At 37.4% G+C, this 20,145-nt stretch overlaps 3 protein-coding genes across 4 annotated transcripts in view; 1 reads left to right on the top strand and 2 right to left on the bottom strand.

The window, feature by feature from the left end:
* Positions 1-25: 25 nt before the first annotated feature.
* asf1ba (anti-silencing function 1Ba histone chaperone) lies at positions 26-4,742 on the bottom strand. Its single transcript, XM_055186187.2, has 4 exons — positions 4,139-4,742; positions 3,485-3,600; positions 2,758-2,934; positions 26-736 (listed from the first exon to the last, which is right to left on the bottom strand). Exons 1-4 carry the CDS (start codon positions 4,245-4,247, stop codon positions 545-547), a joined length of 594 nt encoding a protein of 197 aa, XP_055042162.1. The 5' UTR covers positions 4,248-4,742; the 3' UTR covers positions 26-544.
* A 2,614-nt stretch (positions 4,743-7,356) lies between these two features.
* crb3a (crumbs homolog 3a) lies at positions 7,357-16,800 on the top strand. 2 transcript variants are annotated; one of them, XM_055186208.2, is made up of 4 exons: positions 7,357-8,298; positions 9,632-9,818; positions 12,409-12,461; positions 15,092-16,800. In XM_055186208.2, exons 2-4 carry the CDS (start codon positions 9,749-9,751, stop codon positions 15,296-15,298), a joined length of 330 nt encoding a protein of 109 aa, XP_055042183.2. In that variant the 5' UTR covers positions 7,357-8,298; positions 9,632-9,748; the 3' UTR covers positions 15,299-16,800. The 2 variants fall into 2 exon arrangements, with proteins under 2 accessions (XP_055042183.2, XP_055042175.2); XM_055186200.2 differs by having other exon boundaries at positions 7,359-8,298; positions 12,403-12,461.
* tubb4bl (tubulin, beta 4B class IVb-like) overlaps positions 16,629-20,145 on the bottom strand; it is a 6,979-nt gene continuing 3,462 nt past the window's right edge. The window contains exons 2-5 of the mRNA XM_055186155.2: positions 19,481-19,808; positions 18,411-18,519; positions 18,005-18,115; positions 16,629-17,917 (exon numbers count right to left, since the gene is read on the bottom strand). Coding sequence (XP_055042130.2) covers positions 16,860-17,917; positions 18,005-18,115; positions 18,411-18,519; positions 19,481-19,537 — 1,335 coding nt within the window. The 5' untranslated portion in view covers positions 19,538-19,808 and the 3' untranslated portion in view covers positions 16,629-16,859. The remainder of the gene's footprint in view (positions 17,918-18,004; positions 18,116-18,410; positions 18,520-19,480; positions 19,809-20,145) is intronic.

Here is a 20,145-nt window from a genome sequence, read left to right as displayed (position 1 = left end):
TCACAGATCAAATGATGGCACACCATTATCATGTAACAAAACATTTATTTCAATGAGAACTGGCATACAAAGAGACATAGATATATATATACAATATAATACAGTCCCAAATACAAAAATAACGTCAGCCATTTGTAGCTTACACAAGTACTGCTGTTAAGTCAATTACGCATTTAAACACAGAGCTGATCTTCCATCCCCTTTCGGTATGAGTATAGATTGGTTTTGGATAAAAAAAAGGTTGATGTGTCAATAGTGCTACGGCATTAGATGAAGCACATCTTAATACTTGGTGACATGACACATCAGCTTTCAATCCATTCATGTTTTAAACTGAAAAGCAAATATTTATATTGCATGCCAGAGATAAGATCTGACATATTCTCCACACCACTGATTTGTTTACAAAAGGTGTAGCAAAACACTTTTATTTCCAATGACTGATGTATTTTAGTAACCCCGCCTCTTTTCCACAGTGTCCAGATTGACCCGAGCTCACGGATGAGCCTTGAGATGTGAGGATTAATCACAGGAGCCTGCGTCACTACAAACAGTCCATGGAGTTGTCTGGCACCAGTCCGAGTGGAGGTGCTTTACCCGGAGTGCAGGATGGGGGCAGCATGGCGTTAGGTGCGGGGTCCACATTCTCCGAATCCTCCATCCTCTCCGCACATCCATCCCAGTTGATGTGAAATCTGGTTACACGTGGGTTTGAAGCCAGAATGTTTCTCTGGAGCTAAGGGAAGAAATAGGAATGCCTTAAAAATACACATGTACACATTTACATAAGCAACACAACCCTTCAATTATATTAAGTAGCATTTGCAGAGCCCTAATTCATTTACATTATTTTAAGAGACCCTAAAATAATGTATGTTCTTAATGTAATCTTTTAAATGATAAATGAGTGAAGTTTTATTTTTCTTTATGGTCAATTTGTTTTTATATTAAAGGCGGAGTCCACGATGTTTGAAAAACGCTTTGGAAAAGGAGACGGGCCGACTACCAAAACACACTTATAGCCAATCAGCAGTAATGAGAGTGTCTACTAACACACATCCTTGCCGGGTTGCGTATTCTCGATATACATTTTGGGATTTTAGCTTGTTCACCGTATCCCCCGGAGGATGATGGGTCCATACGTGCCTTTCTCGTCTCCGTGCGTGCCGTTGCTCTGTCTGATGCACCCATCGTTAAATTAGCTTGGCACGGGGACTGGAAGTGGGTGGCTCCATCTGGCATGCCGATCCCAATAAGTGACAAAATAATGCCAACATTTTCCTATTTATGTGTAGTGATTTGTATAGTCACATCATGTACAATTATGGTCATATGAGACACGGCAATCTTTTAAAAGTATACATACTGGGAACTATATTATCAGAAGGCGAAGCACTGCTACATGGGCTGAGTGACTATACAAATCACAGCATAAAAATAGGAAAATGTTATTTTGTCGATTGTTGGGAGCGGTGTGCTAGCTGGGGCCATTTGGTTTCAGACTTTGTGCTAAACTAAACTAACGGGGGGTGGGGGGCACGCTTCGGACGGAGTTGCGGCGCGCATGGGGATGAAAAAGGTATGTACCGTATTTTTTGGACTATAAGCCGCATTTTTTTCCATAACTTGGCTGGTGCTGCGTCTCATAGTCAGGTGTGCCTTGTAAGTCAGTATGAATTAATTTTGACATTTATGAGGCAAGAGACATCATTACAGTCTACAGCCGCGAGAGTCCACCATATGCTGCTTTTGTATTTATGTAATTCAATGACGAGCCTGCAAACTTCATGCTAATTGGCTTGTTAGGTTAATTTAGACTATTCAGCCTTCCAGGTATGTTCTGTATGCTATGGTTTATCGTTTAAATAACTGATAATATTACTTTAACGTAAAGACATCTATGTAGCCTGCTGTTCTATCTGCTATTGTTTAGTTGAATAAGTTGCCTTTCCAGATTAAATGTCTGTTCTTCGGCTTGGATTTTTAAAAATAATTTTCTAAATTAACACGACGTATATTCCACTGCGACTTATGTTATTTCATCTTAATGACACATTTTTGAATGATATATTATACTCCAGTGCGGCTTATAGTCCGGAAAATACGGTATAGACTTATCTAACTCTGGGGGATACCGTGAATAAGCTAAGTTCCCAAAATCTGGGCGTGTTCCTTTAACAAACAGAAACCAAAATATATAATATATTAATTTTATATTCATACCATGTTGATAACTCTACTTTAGTGCACTTGGATTAGAACTTTAGTTTCTATAACCACATGTTCTTGCGGCTTATAAAAATAATGTTATCGGAAAGAGAAAGTTACTCCAGTATTGTTGTAGTTATGTTTAAAGTTGACTAGTAAAAAAAATTATCGGAAATTGAATTGTAAAATGTTAGGGCTGTGCAATTCTCATGCGCGTTTCATCAGTAAAGCCGTAGTTCACCAAGAAGCTAGGCAAAATCGCATGATTATCGAGTCGATTTTCCTCGATTATGAACGCGATATTTTTTTTACCATGAAATACGGATCTGTGTAGTAAATGCCGCTTCATCTAAAAGCAAGTGATGGCGATTTACTACTAATCAAGGAACTGGCTTTACTGATGAAACATGCACGAGAATCGTAGCCGATTTTTAGCACAGCCCTATCAAATGTTAACAACTAGATTTAATTTTTTGCCAAATCGCCCAGCCCTAAAGACACTAAACTCACATTTGTATTTCAAAGGGTCTTTAGGAGTTATTCACGTACCTGTCCATAGTTAGGCTTAATGGGAGGGTTCTCACGCAGCTCAGTGTCCGTATATTCATTGTTCACATAGTAGCCAATGCGTATGAACTCCTGTCCTCTGTATGTGCATGTGATTAGAACAACAGTAACGCCCACAGCATCACTCTCGGGTATTAGGGAAGCGTTTGGAGCATCCGCCTGAAACACAAAAAGACAAATGACAAAAACTTTTCAATAAAAGGGAATTCCTGCTCAGAGCACATGCATGAGTCATTTTGGGTGTAACTGTAAGACAAGTTGATTTATTTTTAACATCTGTAACTCCAATTAAAATACACATTACAGGCATTTAATTGCTTAACTTTTTTGTCCTTATTGCAGCTTGACACCCCATGGTCAATGTATGCTTTTGTTATATGAAATACAGTAGAGCTCTCAAAAAAATTTGGGAAAAAATTGTGTTCAATGGCTAAACTCATCCAGGCTTGGAAAGTTTTGATGGTAAGTGAATGGCAAACATATTTTTTCTATTCATCTGTTGCCAGACTGTCTTAAATCTTGGTAATCCCAATTATATTTCTACCATTATTATCAAACGCCACTTTGAAAGCAATTGATGACAAAAGCTATAAGACCTCATGACTTTTATTTAATACAAATTGGCACATGTAAACCAAAGCTGCTGAACAATCTGTTGCTATTTTAAGCAAAAATAATCTTAGAAGGTAAATTAATGGCATGAACTCACCTGAAACACAAACATGTGTCGCCCTGCAGGAACTGGACCAACAAGAACAGAGTCTAGAGTTTGATCATACTCCTCACTTTCTGCCGATCCCACATAAATGATCTTCCATTCGAGATCTATGACAAAAAAAGTATGAATAAATCTGGACATAGTCAAAGCCATCCAAAATGAACCACAATGGACTTACTGATTTGGATTACATTATTCTTATTGTAAGATTTATGTCAATATAATAAGTTTAGTTTATAAGCACTTACAGTATAGTTTTATAGACTGAATTAATGACTTTTTTTAGACATTTTGACGGTCAATGGCAACCTGTTCCAATGTAAGTTACCTGTAATTACTTAAGTGACGTCATTACGTTTCGTTTCATTTGCTGCTTACAGTGCACAAATATGCTCATTGTGTATGCTCTATAACACTGTTTATATGAGTGTTGCATTGGATCAACAATGATGATGACTCTGGATATTATTTTTATGGGTAAATCATCATGTTAGTTACAGTAAAGCAGTTTTCCTTGCACGTTTCAATTACCCGCCAATCTGACGTCACCTGGCGGAGTTAGCTAACAGTTTTGCTAGCTAGCCAAAGAATAACACTGACAACAGCCTACACACAGTTATTCAAGTAGTTAACTTTAAAACTTACCTTCGGGAAGATCCTCCATGCACTCAAATGTTATTTCGAACTGAAACGGATTTCCAAACGGACTCGGGTTGTCCAGGACAGCAACATTTAGCACTTGCACTTTTGCCATAGCTCTACGGTACTATCAATAAATGGTCACAATAAAATATACCTCTCGAAAACTGATAAACAGACGAATCTAGAAAGAATCCAAATACAAAATAGACGTTTTATTTGATTTTTTTTTTTTTTTTTAAGAAAAACGCTCGACGACTCGATTTCACTCGCTCATGCTAGCTCACAAGCTATTTTGTTGTAAAAGTCCAATAGCGTGCTCTATTCTGTTAAAGCAGGGGATTAAAGTCAACACTATTGTGTCTCAAATTAAAAGACAAAAGTCTAATTAGCACCTAAAGTAACTTAAATAAGATAAAGCGAGGTTATTTCGCACAAGTTACTGACAATACAACCCGTGTTGTCTCTCCCGCCAGAGTATTCAGACAGCTCGAGAAGCGTCAGAGGCAGCAGATTGGTCTGGGCGCTGATTGGCCAACGGACTATAAGTCCCGGATTTTGTGGACGCGGATTGGACGGCAGTCACAGCGGTCAAAATGACGGAGTTCAGAGGTCACCTGCAGAGTTTAAGGGTTCTGGCTAGAGAGAATACAGCTACGACCTAAATCACATAAAATGTCAAGTAAAATGTTGCGTTTATTGTTAGGTTTGGGGTTGTGATTAGTATGAAAAAAAAGATTAGTATGAAAACAGCGCTCTTCCGGCGAGATTTCACGAGATTTTAGCCGTAGCTGTACCCCTTCTAGCAACAACCATTTTTAGAGGCTTCATATTTAATTGTAAACTTGTTCATAGTTCTTACTATATAGCATATCAAACAGAACGTATTAAGCTTTATAAAGACATTGTCTGGCCAAATACTATGCTTACGAATAAGGAAAAACAAGTAAAATGACTAGATCAATAAAATTAGAAAAAAACGAAATATTTTTTATTTAAAAAACACTTTGTATATTAGTGTGAAGAAAATAGGCATATCTTTATGTGCTTCCTGAAAGCTGTAGCCTAGTGGTAAGTAACTAGTGGACTGTAAGGGGCGGTTTCCTGGACAGGGATTAGACTAGTCCTAGACTAAAATTAATGTAAGAGCTGTCCAAACTAAAAACAACTTACACTGACATCTTAAAATACATCAGTGTCCTTTGTTTTGCATCAAAATGCACACAAGTACTGTTTTTAGTATGGCATGTTTGTTCAAACTAGTCATTTTATCTAAATAAACTAAGTAACCTAACTTAAATTACTAAGGGGCGGTTTCCCGGACCAGGATTAGCTTAATCCAGGACTAGGCCTTAGTTTAATTAGGAAATATAACTAGTTTTAACAAACATGCCTTACTAAAAACATTGCCTGTGTGCATTTTGAGGTAAAACAAAGGGCACTTTAAGATATGTAAGTGCAAGTTGTTTTCAGTTTGGAGAGCTCTTAAAAGTGTTTAAGTCTAGGACTAGTCTAATCCCTGTCCGGGAAACCGCCCCTAAAGGTTTACTGTTGTTTGGGTCAGAGGAAACAGCACATGCTATTAGTGAGAAGAAAGACAAATAAAAAAATATGCCTACAGAGTTCTTGTGGAAAAGTTCTTTGTACTGAAATCGTGTGCATCAAAAAAGAATCAGTATCATTTTTGCAATTTAGGATTCGCTGGGTTTATTATTCTAAAAATGAATACATGTCTTATAATTAACACATACAAGACTGAGACAAGATGAATTAGGTTATTATCAACAAGACATTTTGAAATTCCATCCCGAGATGTTGACCATTTCCACTCCTCCCTCTGACCTGGAGTGACTGTACATAAACAGTCAAATATTTCACTGTGCTTTAGGGTGGGATAGCAGTTAAAGGGATGGTTCACCCCAAAAAAATCTGTCATCATTTTCTCATCCTCGTGTTGTTCTAAACCTGTATGAATTTAGTTTTTTTGATAAACACAAAAGAAGATATATGTTGATAAATGATGGTAAGCACACAGCTTATTGTAACCACTGACTTCCATAGTAGGAAAAACAAATACGATGTAATTCAAAGAGTACTGTCATCATTTATCAAAATATTTTCATAATTTATTACTGCCATAATATTAAAAATACTTCCATAATATTTGTTTTTCTACTATGGAAGTCAGTGGTTGCAGCTGTGTGATTTCCATCATTTATCAAAATAAAAACTCAATACAGGTTTAGAACAACATAAGGGTGCGTAAATGATGAAAGAATTTTTTTATTTTTAGGTGAACTATCCCTTTACAGTTTCTGTGAACTTTAACCAATAAAAACCAAATACTCGAGGCATTTACATTTTTAAAGCCTTTAAGCATTTTTTTTTTTTGGGTAAATTTTATTATTCAAATATAAAAAGTTTTGATTGCATTGTATAAGGCTTAATGTGTTTTGCGAAGATATCCAAACAAAATTATAGTCTTTGTTTTATATTCTGACAGTCTGACCTGCCAAGCCCTTACTGCATTATTCAATCACTTTTATTTGTATTGTGCCATACAAAAGTGCAGATTAAAGGGATAGTTCACTTTAAAATGAAAATTCTGTTATCATTTACTCATCCTCATGTTGTTCTAAACCTGTATGAATTTCTTCTCAAAAGAAGATATTTTAAGAAATGATAGTAAACACAAAGCAGAAAGTGACCATTGATTTCTATAGACGGTTTCATCGGGCACACGTGTGGTGACGCGATAAGCGTCTGGTCGAAAATAACAAATGTTTTGGGTTCCTATGTAATCCACGTGTTGTTTATTTTGCTTGTTATATAAATAAACTACTTTAAAAGGACTTTGTTGTTATTTATTCTTCGCAGAGTTTACCGGAAGTTACGTGATGACCACGAAAGACGCGTGTTTATGTTGTTACTGCTGAAACCGTCTTAGTAGGAAAAATATTTTGGAAGTATTGTGAGAAATAATGAGAAAATATTTTGATAAATGATGGTAAGCAGCACACAGTTGACGGTACCCATTAATTCCATCATATTTTTTATTCCTACTATGGAAGTGTTTACAATATTTTCTCAAAATATCTTCTTTTGTGTTTATCAGAAAAAAGAAATTCATACAGGTTTAGAACCACATTAGGATGAGTAAATGATGAAAAATTTAATTTTAAAGTGAACTATCCCTTTAAATGTGCTATTATTATTATTATTATTATTAGCCTATTATTTATTCACTTCTTTTGAAGATTTAATAAAGTGTACTACACTTGTGTATTTTATTCTCTTCAGTCTAGCTTATTGTCTGGCAGATGATTATCTTGAATGGACTTTTATTACGTTATCTAATAAAGTTTATGATAGGTCAGTGTCTAAATCGTCATTCAGTGTGCTTATTTACTTCATTTTGCGTGTGTGTCAACAGAGGAACAGTCACACAATAGTTAATAATTTTAGAGGAGTAAAGGGATTAACAAAACTCAGGCATTTCAAGAATTTTTTCAATTCTTTAAAGATCAAAGGTCCGTTATCCACCACATGAGGTCGACACTGGTAAAAATAACTTTATAAACTGAAGGTACAAAATATGCAAAAGAGTATGTGCTATAAATCTTAATCCAATATTTTTTCTGGATTAAACACTTTTAAAAGACATAAAAAAAGACATGAACAAACTTTAAATGAAACCAGTGAAGTGTATAATGAGAATTGGCTGTAGAGAGCACAAGAAGTGAGTGAGTCGTCGCTTGAGTGCGCAGGTGGATGATGAATGTTTGCGCACAATAGCGCGTCTGTGTCGGCCGCAGGTATCTGCTGCTAGTGCTGCCGCTGGACTCAGGTACTGTAACACGATACCCACCCATGTGATCAACGACGACTGTTTAGGAAGAAGAAACCTCTGTGAACAGCTCAGCGATCACTCAACGCATCAGTAAATACCAGAAGACTGTCTTTGGAAGAAGGTCGTAACGGATAATGGTTTATACTATGCGCGTTATGAATAAGAGAGTGCGTGTTGCGTGTTGGCTTGAGTTGATATAGTGACTAACACCGGTAAGGTGAGGCGGAAGCAACCTGTGACCGCATAGGCACTGGATCTGTTTATAAATTCACATAAACTATTCGGATAACATCGTGGATTGAAGGTTGGCACAAAGGTATGACTTTGTTTATGTAATTGTGTATAAATGAAGGTTTCTTTAACAACGCAAAGGGCGTAATTCAGATTCAAGGTAAAATAAAGTTACGTCAGGTGTACTGAGATCAAAGACAGTCAGTCATCCTGAAAATGTTTAAATAGATAAACGATGTAGCTACACAACGACCTTTTCTTGTATTCGGGTTATGATAAGACGTAGTCGTATGTAAATCTAGTTTTGGATGTAGTGGGATTATCTTTCGGATTGTGTAATTATTTATGCTATTTAGTAAATAAATATTATGTTTACTTGGAAGTTTTATATAAGTTAGTGTACTAGACCTATATTCACCAGTAAAGTAAAATCTAGCCTATTTCTGTTTCATACTCAGGTAAAAAGTGACCTAAAATACACTTTATTTTAGTACACTTACTAAAACACACTAATTTGGTACTTAATATACAAAAAAAGACTTCTAGTGTACTCAACTTCTAAGCGTTCTTCTAAGTATACTCAACTGTTAAGTGTTCTTCTAAGTGTACTCAACTTTGCTATTTTGAGACACCATTTATTTCAATACATTATAAGTATGATTGATATTTAGTATGCTTTATTATTCAAGTGCACTGAAGTACTATAGTTGAACTATACTTTTAATTATTTTAGTGCTGGGCATAGATTAATCGCGAATTAATCGCATACAAAATAAAAGTGATTTTCTTTTGAAGGTAAGTATTTGGTATTAAGTATGTTTTATTATTCAAGTGCACTGAAGTACTAAAGTTGAACTATACTTTTAATTATTTTAGTGCAGGGCATAGATTAATCGCATACAAAATAAAAGTGATTTTTGCCATAATATATGAGTGTGTGCTGTTTGTAATTATTTTGTATATATAAATAAACACGCACGCACACACACACATTCATGTATGTATTTATGAACCTTTTACATGTGTGTATATTTATTTATTTATATTTTTATATATTCTATATAAATAAAAAAAATTTATATAAATGTAAAAAATCTAAAATGAATATATGTATGTGTGTGGTTAAATATACATAATAATTACACACACAATAAACACACATATATTATGTAAAAAAACTTTTATTTTGTATGCGATTAATATTTGCCCAGCACATTATTTGTGGTAAATTAACACTCTTTTAAGCACAAACAATAACAATGTACTACATATATTTAATAGCCTAAAATTTACATGCTAGTATTAAAGTATATTTTTATATTTTTCTACCTGGCTATGTATTTTATGTTGTAAGCCTGATCTCATTTTAAAATCAACTTCAGCTTATCTGAACAGAAGTTTCTGCTCTTCGTTCGCAGCTCGCCAGATACGGATAAGACTATTTTACTCTTTTGATCTCGGACATGATTTATTGACCCCTGACTCCACCCTACCCAGAACATCAGGCTCCTCTGGTTGAGGGTAGGGGTACAGAGATGATACGGCAGGTTGGGCTATTGGCAGCGAGTTTTCTACTGCTGCTTCCCAGGAATGTGTTGGGCCAGGGTGAGTCACATGCTCCACCTCTACAGTCATGTCAAAAAATCTGCTTTCTGTTCAAAAAGAGAACATCCAGAGATTATTCATCACCCTTAAACTGAATACATTCGAATTGCTAAGCGAAGTTACATCAGATTAATCTCGATCACACAACACAGGCTGGGTAACACACCTCTAACTTGAGCTTAAAACACTTTAGACAAGCTCAAGCATGTCTGTTTGTGCCAAAAACATTTGAAGTATTGTGGAGAAACTGGTCAGTTGATTATATCAACCAGTTAAGGAAGAAAATATGAAACCATTTATAAGGAAAAAATCTTTTTTTAAGTAAAATGTGACTTCTGTGGTATTGACTACGTGTACACCTTTGGCATATTTTCATATTTCATTGGCAGTCCTCCACTTCCTTTTCTCATTCAGGTTATATCTGTCCCGTTTTGCCCTTGAGGAATTATTTACCCATGTAAATGATTAACATCTTTACTCTCTCTCTTTCTCTTTCCTGGGTGTGTGTGTTTCTGCTGTGATAGCTTGGTAGGTTTAAACATTATACTTTTACTTGGGACTTTGTATCAGTCTGCATCTTTGCTTGTGCTTTTACTCTTTCAACACTATGTACACTGTGGGTTGCCAAAGAGAGGAGAGATCACGAGTATCAAAAGACGAGATTTTACTAAGGTTGCCAAACTTTATATATGCAGTGAGGAAAATAAGTATTTGAACACCCTGCTATTTTGCAAGTTCTCCCACTAAGAATTCATGGAGGGGTCTGAAATTGTCATCGTAGGTGCATGTCTACTGTGAGAGACATAATCTAAAAAAAAATCAGAAATCACAATGTATGATTTTGTAACTATTATTTTTATGAAACAGCTGCAAATAAGTATCCTAAATTAGATGCACCTGTTTGAGGTCATTAGCTCCATAAAGACACCTGTCCACACCATACAATCAGTAAGAATCCAACTTCTAACATCGCCAAGACCAAAGAGCTGTCCAAAGACAATATAGACAAAATTGTACACCTCCACAAGGCTTGAAAGGGCTACGGGGAAATTGCCAAGCAGCTTGGTGAAAAAAGGTCCACTGTTGGAGCAATCATTAGAAAATGGAAGAAGCTAAACATGACTGTCAATCTCCCTCGGACTGGGGCTCCATGCAAGATCTGACCTCGTGGGGTCTCAATGATCCTAAGAAAGGTGAGAATTCAGCCCAGAACTACACAAGAGGAGCTGGTCAATGACCTGAAAAGAGCTGGGACAACCGTTTCCAAGGTTACTGTTGGTAATACACTAAGACGTCATGGTTTGAAATCATAAATGGCACGGAAGGTTCCCCTGCTTAAACTAGCACATGTCCAGGCCCGTCTTAAGTTTGCCAATGACCGTTTGGATGATCCAGAGGAGTCATGGGAGAAAGTCATGTGGTCAGATGAGACCAAAATAGAACTTATTGGTCATAATTCCACTAAAAGTGTTTGGAGGAAGAAGAATGAGTAGTACCATCCCAAGAACACCATCACTACTGTGAAGCATGGGAGTGGTAGCATCATGCTTTGGGGGTGTTTTTCTGCACATGGGACAGGGCGACTTCACTGTATTAAGGAGAGGATGACCGGGGCCATGTATTGCGAGATTTTGGGGAACAACCTCCTTCCCTCAGTAAGAGCATTGAAGATGGGTCTTCCAACATGACAATGACACGAAGCACACAGCCAGGATAACCAAGGAGTGGCTCTGTAAGAAGCATATCAAGGTTCTGGCGTGGCCTAGTCAGTCTCCAGACCTAAACCCAATAGAGAAACTTTGAAGGGAGCTCAAACTCTTTGTTTCTCAGCAACAGGCCAGAAACCTGACTGATCTAAAGAAGATCTGTGTGGAGGAGTGGGCCAAAGTCCCTCCTGCAGTGTGTGCAAACCTGGTGAAAAACTACCGGAAACGTTTAACCTCAAACAAAGGCTACTGTACCAAATATTAACATAGATTTTCTCAGGTGTTCAAATACTTGTTTGCAGCTGTATCATAGTTTAAAAAAATCATACATTGTGATTTCTGGATTTGTTTTTAGATTATGTCTCCCACAGTGGACATGCACCTACGATGACAATTTCAGAACTTGCAAAATAGCAGGGTGTTCAAATACTTCTTTTCCTCACTGTATATATTTATATAATGTTAATATATCTCACTATATTGTTTTTGAATAGCCATAATTCAGTTTACGGTAGGTGATATTTGGTGAGACCTTTGCAGGGCATTTTATAGGACAAAATTCTGCATACACCTTTTAATGCAAGATGAGTCATTAGTATTTTGGTCAGTTTTCTTAGAAAAGACAATGAATGCTGTAGTTCCTTGAATGCTGATCCCTCGTACCTTTTGTTTGTTTCTATGAACTGCAAGCTGCAATGAGCCTTAATTCTTGGCACTGAGCACACACAGTATACTGTAAAAAATGCAGAGTTTTTGTCAAATCAACATATTTTTTGTTACTTAACAAATTAAGTAACAATGTCAAACTCTTTTTATAAGTTACTGTATGTCAACATTTCACAATTGATTGATTTTCATCTTAATTTAATGTTTTTCAGTTACAGAGAATAACACAATGTCTACTAGCACTACAACTACAACTACAGCTTCCAACTCAGTAAGTCATGATTCCCTTAAATGTGTTGTAATGGTTCTCTTTTCTCCATTTATTAACCTAAAGAAATCATCAAAATGTTATTTTTGTTATAAATATCTGATTGATTGTATTTGGAGCACAATGCTTAGAGTAAATCCAGCATTTAAAAATTTGCTCCCTTACACGAGTTTAAATTTAAATCAAATTGATAACCTGGCCCTCCGGATATTCATTTGAAATATGAATTGAAATCAGAAAGAGAACAGTTTACTACATACACAAGCGTACGCAAGAGATTTCCTTAGTCCCACAAAACATTATTATTGATAATAATAATAATATTTATATTATAATTATTATTAGTACAGATGCATTGGCCAATAATCGGTATCGGTCGATAAAAGCAATTTTTTACACTGATAGTTTAAAAACAGACAAAAGTAATGGCTGATATATACTGCAAATCAAAAGAGAATAGGAGTATGCAATGAATTTGAGTTTTGCGTTTAGAAAATGTAAATAAACATCAGTAGTTTAATGTTCAATATTAATGGTCATTATATGAATGAATAACATTTAGAAAATGTAGTTAATGCAAGTTACCAAGCTATCGATATTGGCAGATATACGTCTGGTTAATCGTTGGAAGATGTTTATATGAATGCATCTTATTACCCATAATCATCAGAAATTGTTTTATTGTAAAAAACATAAAACTTTTTTTATATTGTTATAACTTTATGACTTTAATTGTTATAACTTTATAACTTTTTTATTGTTATATCTTTATAACTTTGTACAGTTTGGCCCCAATTTAAAGACTTAAATAAACATATTCTGGAATACAAAGTGTTCCTTTGCAATTTATTTAAATGTGTATAACATCATGTTTATGGGTAATTATTACACGGCACTCTGGAATGCTTGATTTTGATTGGTCACTTGCGACATTTGGATGTATTTTATTTCCCAATAGCATCCACTTTATAAACAATGCTGGGTTATTTTTAACCCAACGTGGGGTCAAAAAGGGATAAGCCCAGTCGTTGAGTTAAATTAATTCAGAAAATGTTAATATTTAACTCAACAATGGGTATAAAACAACCCAGGATTTTGGGTTGAAACAACCCAGCATAGGTTAAATTACAACCCAAAGGCCTGGGTTTGTCCATTTTTGACCCACTGTTGGGTTGAAATAACCCAGCATTTTAAGAGTGTAACAACATAGCCTCACTGTCAGAAAAAAGGTACAACACTGTACCTTTTCTGTTAATGGGGTGTAATGGGGTTAATTTTTGTACCTTTATGAGTATACAACACATTAACATGTTGTACCTTTTGGGGTGCAATATTGTACCCTAAGAACCTATTGTGTGCCAGTGGAAAAAAAAATTGTAGTTTAATGTTAGGGGTACAAAACAGTTAACTGTACTCTGTACACAATAGGTCCTTAAGGTACACTAATGTACCCAAAAGTTAAAACATTGTATTATGTTTTGTTAAGGTACAAAAAAAAACGTAAGGTCCCACCCCAGTGACAGTGCAGTTTGTTTAGACAGTGCTCATCTGGTTACTGCTAGTCATCTCAACAGGTGCAATTTAATATTTGCACATAAATGAAATTAAATATGCCCAATTAATAACATAATGTGCAAACAAATAAAATATTTATTTTAGGCCACATGCATGTGATTTTTGTGTCTTGGCTTAAAGACACTAAGAAACTTTTTTCCTCACGGAAGGTTTGCATTTGTTACAATTAAGCTAATAAAATATTTCATATCAGTGTTTTGTATAATTTACTCAATGTGGCAAGTAGCTGTGTAATATTTTGGAAAATATAGGCCTACATCAGGCGATTATTATCTCAAAATAAAGGTCTTCTCGGATCCAAAGAAATGTACCTGACCCGAATCACATCCGTCTTTCGTGCACTTAGAGGACTTTGTTGAAATATCGACATGGCGTTTAATAGATTCTGTCAACACAGTGGTATTTTGAATTATTTCGGGATTTCAAAATACTGCTTTGTTGGCAGAATCTATTACCATGTCGGACAACAAGGGAGCACAATCTTGTGTCCCTTAAATGAGGACTTGGACCTGAATACAATCTGAATGTATAACAGTGCCCCCCTAATGTGTGCTTCATTATTACATTCTTGACTTCAAGCATTTGCAATGTTTCTGGTTGCATCTAGTGCTTTTGTTACTGTGTCTTTGAAGTGGATTTTCTTTAGACATTTTTGCATGCAGTGATAGTAATTAAAGTATCTTATCTGTATTAAAGCAACACTAAAGAGGGTTCTTTTTTACCTTAAAATAATGTTTCCAAAAAAAGTTTCAGTCGTTCATCCACTCAAAACACTTTCACATTCGCTTTGCAGCCTTCTATTGGCCAAAACCGCACTAAAGAAGTTTCCAACCATTGGGTCGCGGTCCTGTAGTTTGAATGAAAACTAAAAAAACGTGCTTTACGGCAAACCTACAATCCAATCAGAGCCAGCTATGCTGCAATATTTACGACAGTGGTAATGAACAATTACGCTTCTAACCAGTAGGGGGAGCAAAGAGCAAAAACTCTTTAATGTTGCTTTAAGCAAGTGTTGCAGTGGTTTGGTTCATTCATGACTCTCTTTCTTCTTTGTGCAGCACCACATTGTAGCCATTGTAGTGCCGACTGTGGTCCTGGGACTTCTGGCTATATTGACGGGTGGGCTGTTGTTTCTCTTCTTCGTGGTGAGGAAGAAACGGCAGACGGAGGGGACGTATCAACCCAGCGCTGAGGAGCAGTCAGGAGCCCGCAGTGTGGAGATACCAAACGCCCTCAAATTACCCAAAGAAGAGAGACTGATATGACTCGGTTCTGGTTCATGATCACACCGAAGCACGTGATAATATGAACCTATTCAAAACGATGAAAGAGAAAACATTAACTAAGCACCTTTACTGAGACACAGGGTCAGGATTTAACCCCGTGTTATGGATAAACCAACTATGACCACTCGGATAAAATCCACAATCAGAAGAAAGCAACGTATTTTACAATGCATATTAATAAACAGATGAAGCTGCTGCATGCATTGCACGAGGAAAAGACTACACATGCTGGAACTATGCATGAAGGAATTGCATTTTTCTCATAATGGACTTTGGATAATAGGATAAATGACTTTTGTTGACAGATCTACTTGACATTTCATTCTGGTTACACAGGAGTTTTTAAAAATATACAAATTAGGGGTGCGCCTATAAATTGGCCGATAATGCTTGCTATGCTTCTCAATGAATTACGGTGAAATGCCGCTACATCCAAAAGCCAGGGGGCGCTCTCGTGCAGACACTCAATATGCGCTGCAGGCGAAGAACCAGATACACGCAGCTCCAGGAAATGGCTTAAGGATATATTTATATGCTGTTCTTCAAACCTTTTCAGGTATTTTCACGATAATAAAGAATATGTATAATGATTATGTTTGAGGAGTGTTGCTTTTTCAAATGCATGTTATAAACGACTCAAACAAACAGCGATTTCAGATCGAAAATTACTTGCTGATCAAAAGCTGTAGTACATGAAATAGCTGTGAATAATATCGGCTGTGCGATTCAGAATAGTGATCGGCCACGTATTATTAGTGTATATCGACATTTATCGGTGCACCCCTAATACAAATGTCTTAATATGTCAGTAGGATGTGTTTATGATCATAACTGCATTTACAAATTTGGCAAACACACCCAAAGGTGTATAACATCATATTCAAACATTATATTAGTCAATGCATTTTCTGGGAATTGAACCTGTTACGCTGGTGTTGCCAGCGCCATGCTCAACCAGTAGATCTGGTTTGTTTGTCAAAACCACTATGATATACATTTCGGGTAATTTATCTCAGTTATATTTATATAAGCAATTAATCTAATACTAATTGTCCATAAATGTGATCAATGCAACTGAGATTTATACATTTCAGAAATTATATTGGGTTGCACAAGGAGACAGTGTTGCTTAATACTGTCTCACAAACTCACAATGCCTTGTGAATGATTTCTGTAATGTCGCCCTCTAGTGGTTGCTCAATATATAAGGCAATAACGTTATCTTCATTTTTTGATAAGCAAACACAATAGCAACAATTATACATCATTCTGTATTGATTTTAATCAAGTTAACCTGCAAAACAAAGCATTTTAGATGTAACATCAGCCTTTATTCAGATTGACATCGAAAGATACACAATTCACACATCTGAAGTCATCATGTACAAATAAATGTGGGAAAGATTTTATGGTGTGCATTCACAACATTCAGAAACACAAAATGTTCACACGATTCATTAAAATGTCACTTGTTTTCAATGGATACTGAGAACTTATTTGTTTCGGTGTGTGATAAGACAAATGAAATGTAGGAGATAATTTAGGCGACCTCTTCTTCGCCCTCCTCCTCAAACTCGCCCTCCTCGGCGGTGGCGTCCTGGTACTGCTGGTACTCGGACACCAGGTCGTTCATGTTGCTCTCGGCCTCGGTGAACTCCATCTCGTCCATGCCCTCGCCGGTGTACCAGTGCAAGAAAGCTTTACGGCGGAACATGGCGGTGAACTGCTCGGAGATACGTTTGAAGAGCTCCTGGATGGCGGTGCTGTTGCCGATAAAGGTGGCGGCCATTTTGAGGCCACGGGGCGGAATGTCGCACACGGCCGTTTTGACGTTATTGGGGATCCATTCGACGAAGTAGCTGCTGTTCTTATTCTGGACGTTCAGCATCTGCTCATCCACCTCCTTCATGGACATGCGTCCGCGGAACACGGCGGCCACCGTCAGGTACCGTCCGTGACGCGGGTCGCATGCGGCCATCATGTTCTTGGCGTCGAACATCTGCTGGGTCAGCTCGGGGACCGTGAGGGCGCGGTACTGCTGGCTTCCCCTGCTGGTGAGCGGGGCGAAGCCGGGCATGAAGAAGTGGAGACGCGGGAAGGGCACCATGTTGACGGCCAGCTTGCGGAGGTCAGCGTTCAGCTGGCCGGGGAAGCGGAGGCAGGTCGTCACGCCGCTCATGGTGGCGGAGACGAGATGGTTGAGGTCACCGTAGGTTGGCGTGGTGAGTTTGAGGGTGCGGAAGCAGATGTCGTAGAGAGCCTCATTGTCGATGCAGTAGGTCTCATCCGTGTTCTCCACCAGCTGGTGGACGGACAGGGTGGCGTTGTAGGGCTCCACCACGGTGTCGGACACCTTGGGCGAGGGCACCACGCTGAAGGTGTTCATGATACGGTCGGGGTATTCTTCACGGATTTTGCTGATGAGCAGGGTACCCATGCCGGATCCGGTACCTCCGCCGAGGGAGTGAGTGAGCTGGAAGCCCTGCAGGCAGTCGCAGCTCTCCGCTTCCTTACGGACGACATCCAGAACCGAATCGACCAGTTCTGCTCCTTCGGTGTAGTGACCTTTGGCCCAGTTGTTTCCGGCACCACTCTGACCTAAAAGAAATTAAATACGAATGTGACGTATATTAATGAGAAACTACATCATGAATCATCATCATTTTAAAATGAATGATTTCATACCAAACACAAAGTTGTCAGGTCTGAAGATCTGCCCGAAGGGTCCAGAACGAACTGAATCCATGGTGCCAGGCTCCAGATCCACCAAGATGGCACGGGGAACATATTTCCCACCTAAACAAAGAAACAGAGATGGTACTAACCATTTTCATGATTCAAAAGCTTCATAAATAGGAAATTCATTGCACATACAGTGGGGATTAAATGTCAGAGACCACACACACTTTAATTTTGGAGTCTGGAATGCATGATGTCACCAAAGTCTGCAATTATTCTTTCAATTTAACATTTCATCATTCTTGATTTAATGTATATAAATTAATTTCTAAAGAAATTTTTAAAAATACAACTAATTGAAATCCCCTCTGTATGTATGGTGCACTATTGTTGCAACTATTTGAATATTGACCTGTAGCCTCGTTGTAGTAAACACTGATCCTGTCTAGCTGCAGGTCGCTGTCTCCATGATATGTTCCTGTTGGATCAATGCCGTGTTCATCGCTGATAACCTCCCAGAACTGAGAGAGGAGGAGAAGAGAGAGAGAGCAGAGCGGATAATAGAGAGGGAGAAGGATAGAGAAAAAGAAAGAGAGAGAGAGAGAAAGAAAGAGAGAGAGAGATCAAAAATCAGATTCATCTAGTCAGAAATATCAAACCATTATTTTTGTAAGTAATATTTTTGCAGCATCTCTGCAGATCTATTTGTGGGAACAAATCATGTAATAAAAAAAATAAAAAATATATATATATATATTTAATGATGCTGAGCAGATTATTATAATATACAATGAAAATTCATATGCAATTCACATTTTTTTATATTGATATATAATTTATTTACCATAAATGCAACTTGTAATCGATAAGTAAAATCTAGATCATTTATGTTAGCCTATTTTATTTCTCGAAGTCAAAGCAATGTAACAATGTGATGCTTTTTAGGGAATCCTAAGGGAATATAGGTCAGACTGGTAAGCAGTTGTGCATTCATATATGACGTAAAAATAGCAAATAATAAATTCAAAATTAAAATCGTTCATTCCAATAGACGAATTAAACGGTAAGTGGGTCATCCATTTCTAATCGATTAAACAACATTATCATAAAAAAGAAATCACACAGCCTAAATTTAGGCCTTCATGACTTTACAACTTTACAACTATAACAATTAGAGAACGAAATGAGAATAACGTTTTGTTCATTCATTCGTATCGTACAATAGATGAGACCTATCACGCCCATTGAAAGGACATCACAATGCACCGGCTGCATGCCTACAGCTGCGGGTCGCACAAATGCGCGTTTAAATACGGCATTAAATGCGCTTTATTGATTTAAACCCGCAAAATGAATGAATGAGATTTATCTGCTACAAATTTCTTAAAGATTCATTTTGGCTCCACCAGTCGCCATTCCTCGCAACTAGATATGAATGTGAAAATGCAGCTTACACGTGATGATGTGTAGGCTACGCTTTACCTTGGCGCCGATCTGATTGCCGCACTGGCCGGCTTGCAGGTGCACAATCTCGCGCATGATGCCTCGGGTCCTTTAATGGCGGTGATGGAGAAGTCGGGACGATCTTCTTCTTCTGCACACTCTGACCGACGGAGCGGCTTTTTCCCGGCCCTCTCTCTCACCACGCCCGCCTCTAAACGCCGTTACTGGGCCGTGCGTGTGGTGCAAGATGACGTCATAGCCATGGCAACCAAAAGCGGAGGAGAGAAGGAGGACCTTGAGCTCGTGGAGACAGCGGATAGGATGCTGACTGTGATTTGGAAGGAGGTGATAGGCGACTTTCTGACGACTACAGACGGAGAGAAATTTTACAATGGGAAATTAAGAGGATTTCCACTGATGAACGTATTACAAACAAACAAAAATACCAAATAATAGCCAGTCCCGTAGATTGTTTCATCTTAAAAATGTCTATTTAAGCAAAAGTCTACCAAAGTGAATTTTAATCTTCTTCACTTCAAGTGAAACAATATCTGAAGCCACCATTCACAATTTCTATCCATAAAATCTAATAAAAATGTGGGTTCCCAGAACGTAATTTTTTAAGGTTTGTTTTGGTTCCAGCAACTGATGTTAGAGGAACGTTTCCCGGACAAAAAAGCTAACATTCCCCTAGTAAGCACCAC

Source organism: Misgurnus anguillicaudatus, chromosome 19 (assembly GCF_027580225.2).
Source record: "Misgurnus anguillicaudatus chromosome 19, ASM2758022v2, whole genome shotgun sequence".
Classification (NCBI taxonomy): Eukaryota; Metazoa; Chordata; class Actinopteri; order Cypriniformes; family Cobitidae; genus Misgurnus; species Misgurnus anguillicaudatus.
This window is presented reverse-complemented; position numbering and strand designations above follow the sequence as displayed.

What these genes read in the sequence shown, in the direction of transcription:
- asf1ba (XM_055186187.2), bottom strand. Translation starts at nt 4,247, where the DNA reads ATGGCAAAAGTGCAAGTGCTAAATGTTGCTGTCCTGGACAACCCGAGT. An exon ending in GACACATGTTTGTGTTTCAG is followed by an intron (nt 2,935 to 3,484) that starts GTGAGTTCATGC and finishes TTTGTGTTTCAG; the next exon opens with GCGGATGCTCCAAACGCTTC. An exon ending in TTAAGCCTAACTATGGACAG is followed by an intron (nt 737 to 2,757) that starts GTACGTGAATAA and finishes TTCTTCCCTTAG; the next exon opens with CTCCAGAGAAACATTCTGGC.
- crb3a (XM_055186200.2), top strand. Translation starts at nt 9,749, where the DNA reads ATGATACGGCAGGTTGGGCTATTGGCAGCGAGTTTTCTACTGCTGCTT. An exon ending in CAGGAATGTGTTGGGCCAGG is followed by an intron (nt 9,819 to 12,402) that starts GTGAGTCACATG and finishes AATGTTTTTCAG; the next exon opens with TTACAGAGAATAACACAATG. An exon ending in CAACTACAGCTTCCAACTCA is followed by an intron (nt 12,462 to 15,091) that starts GTAAGTCATGAT and finishes TTCTTTGTGCAG; the next exon opens with CACCACATTGTAGCCATTGT.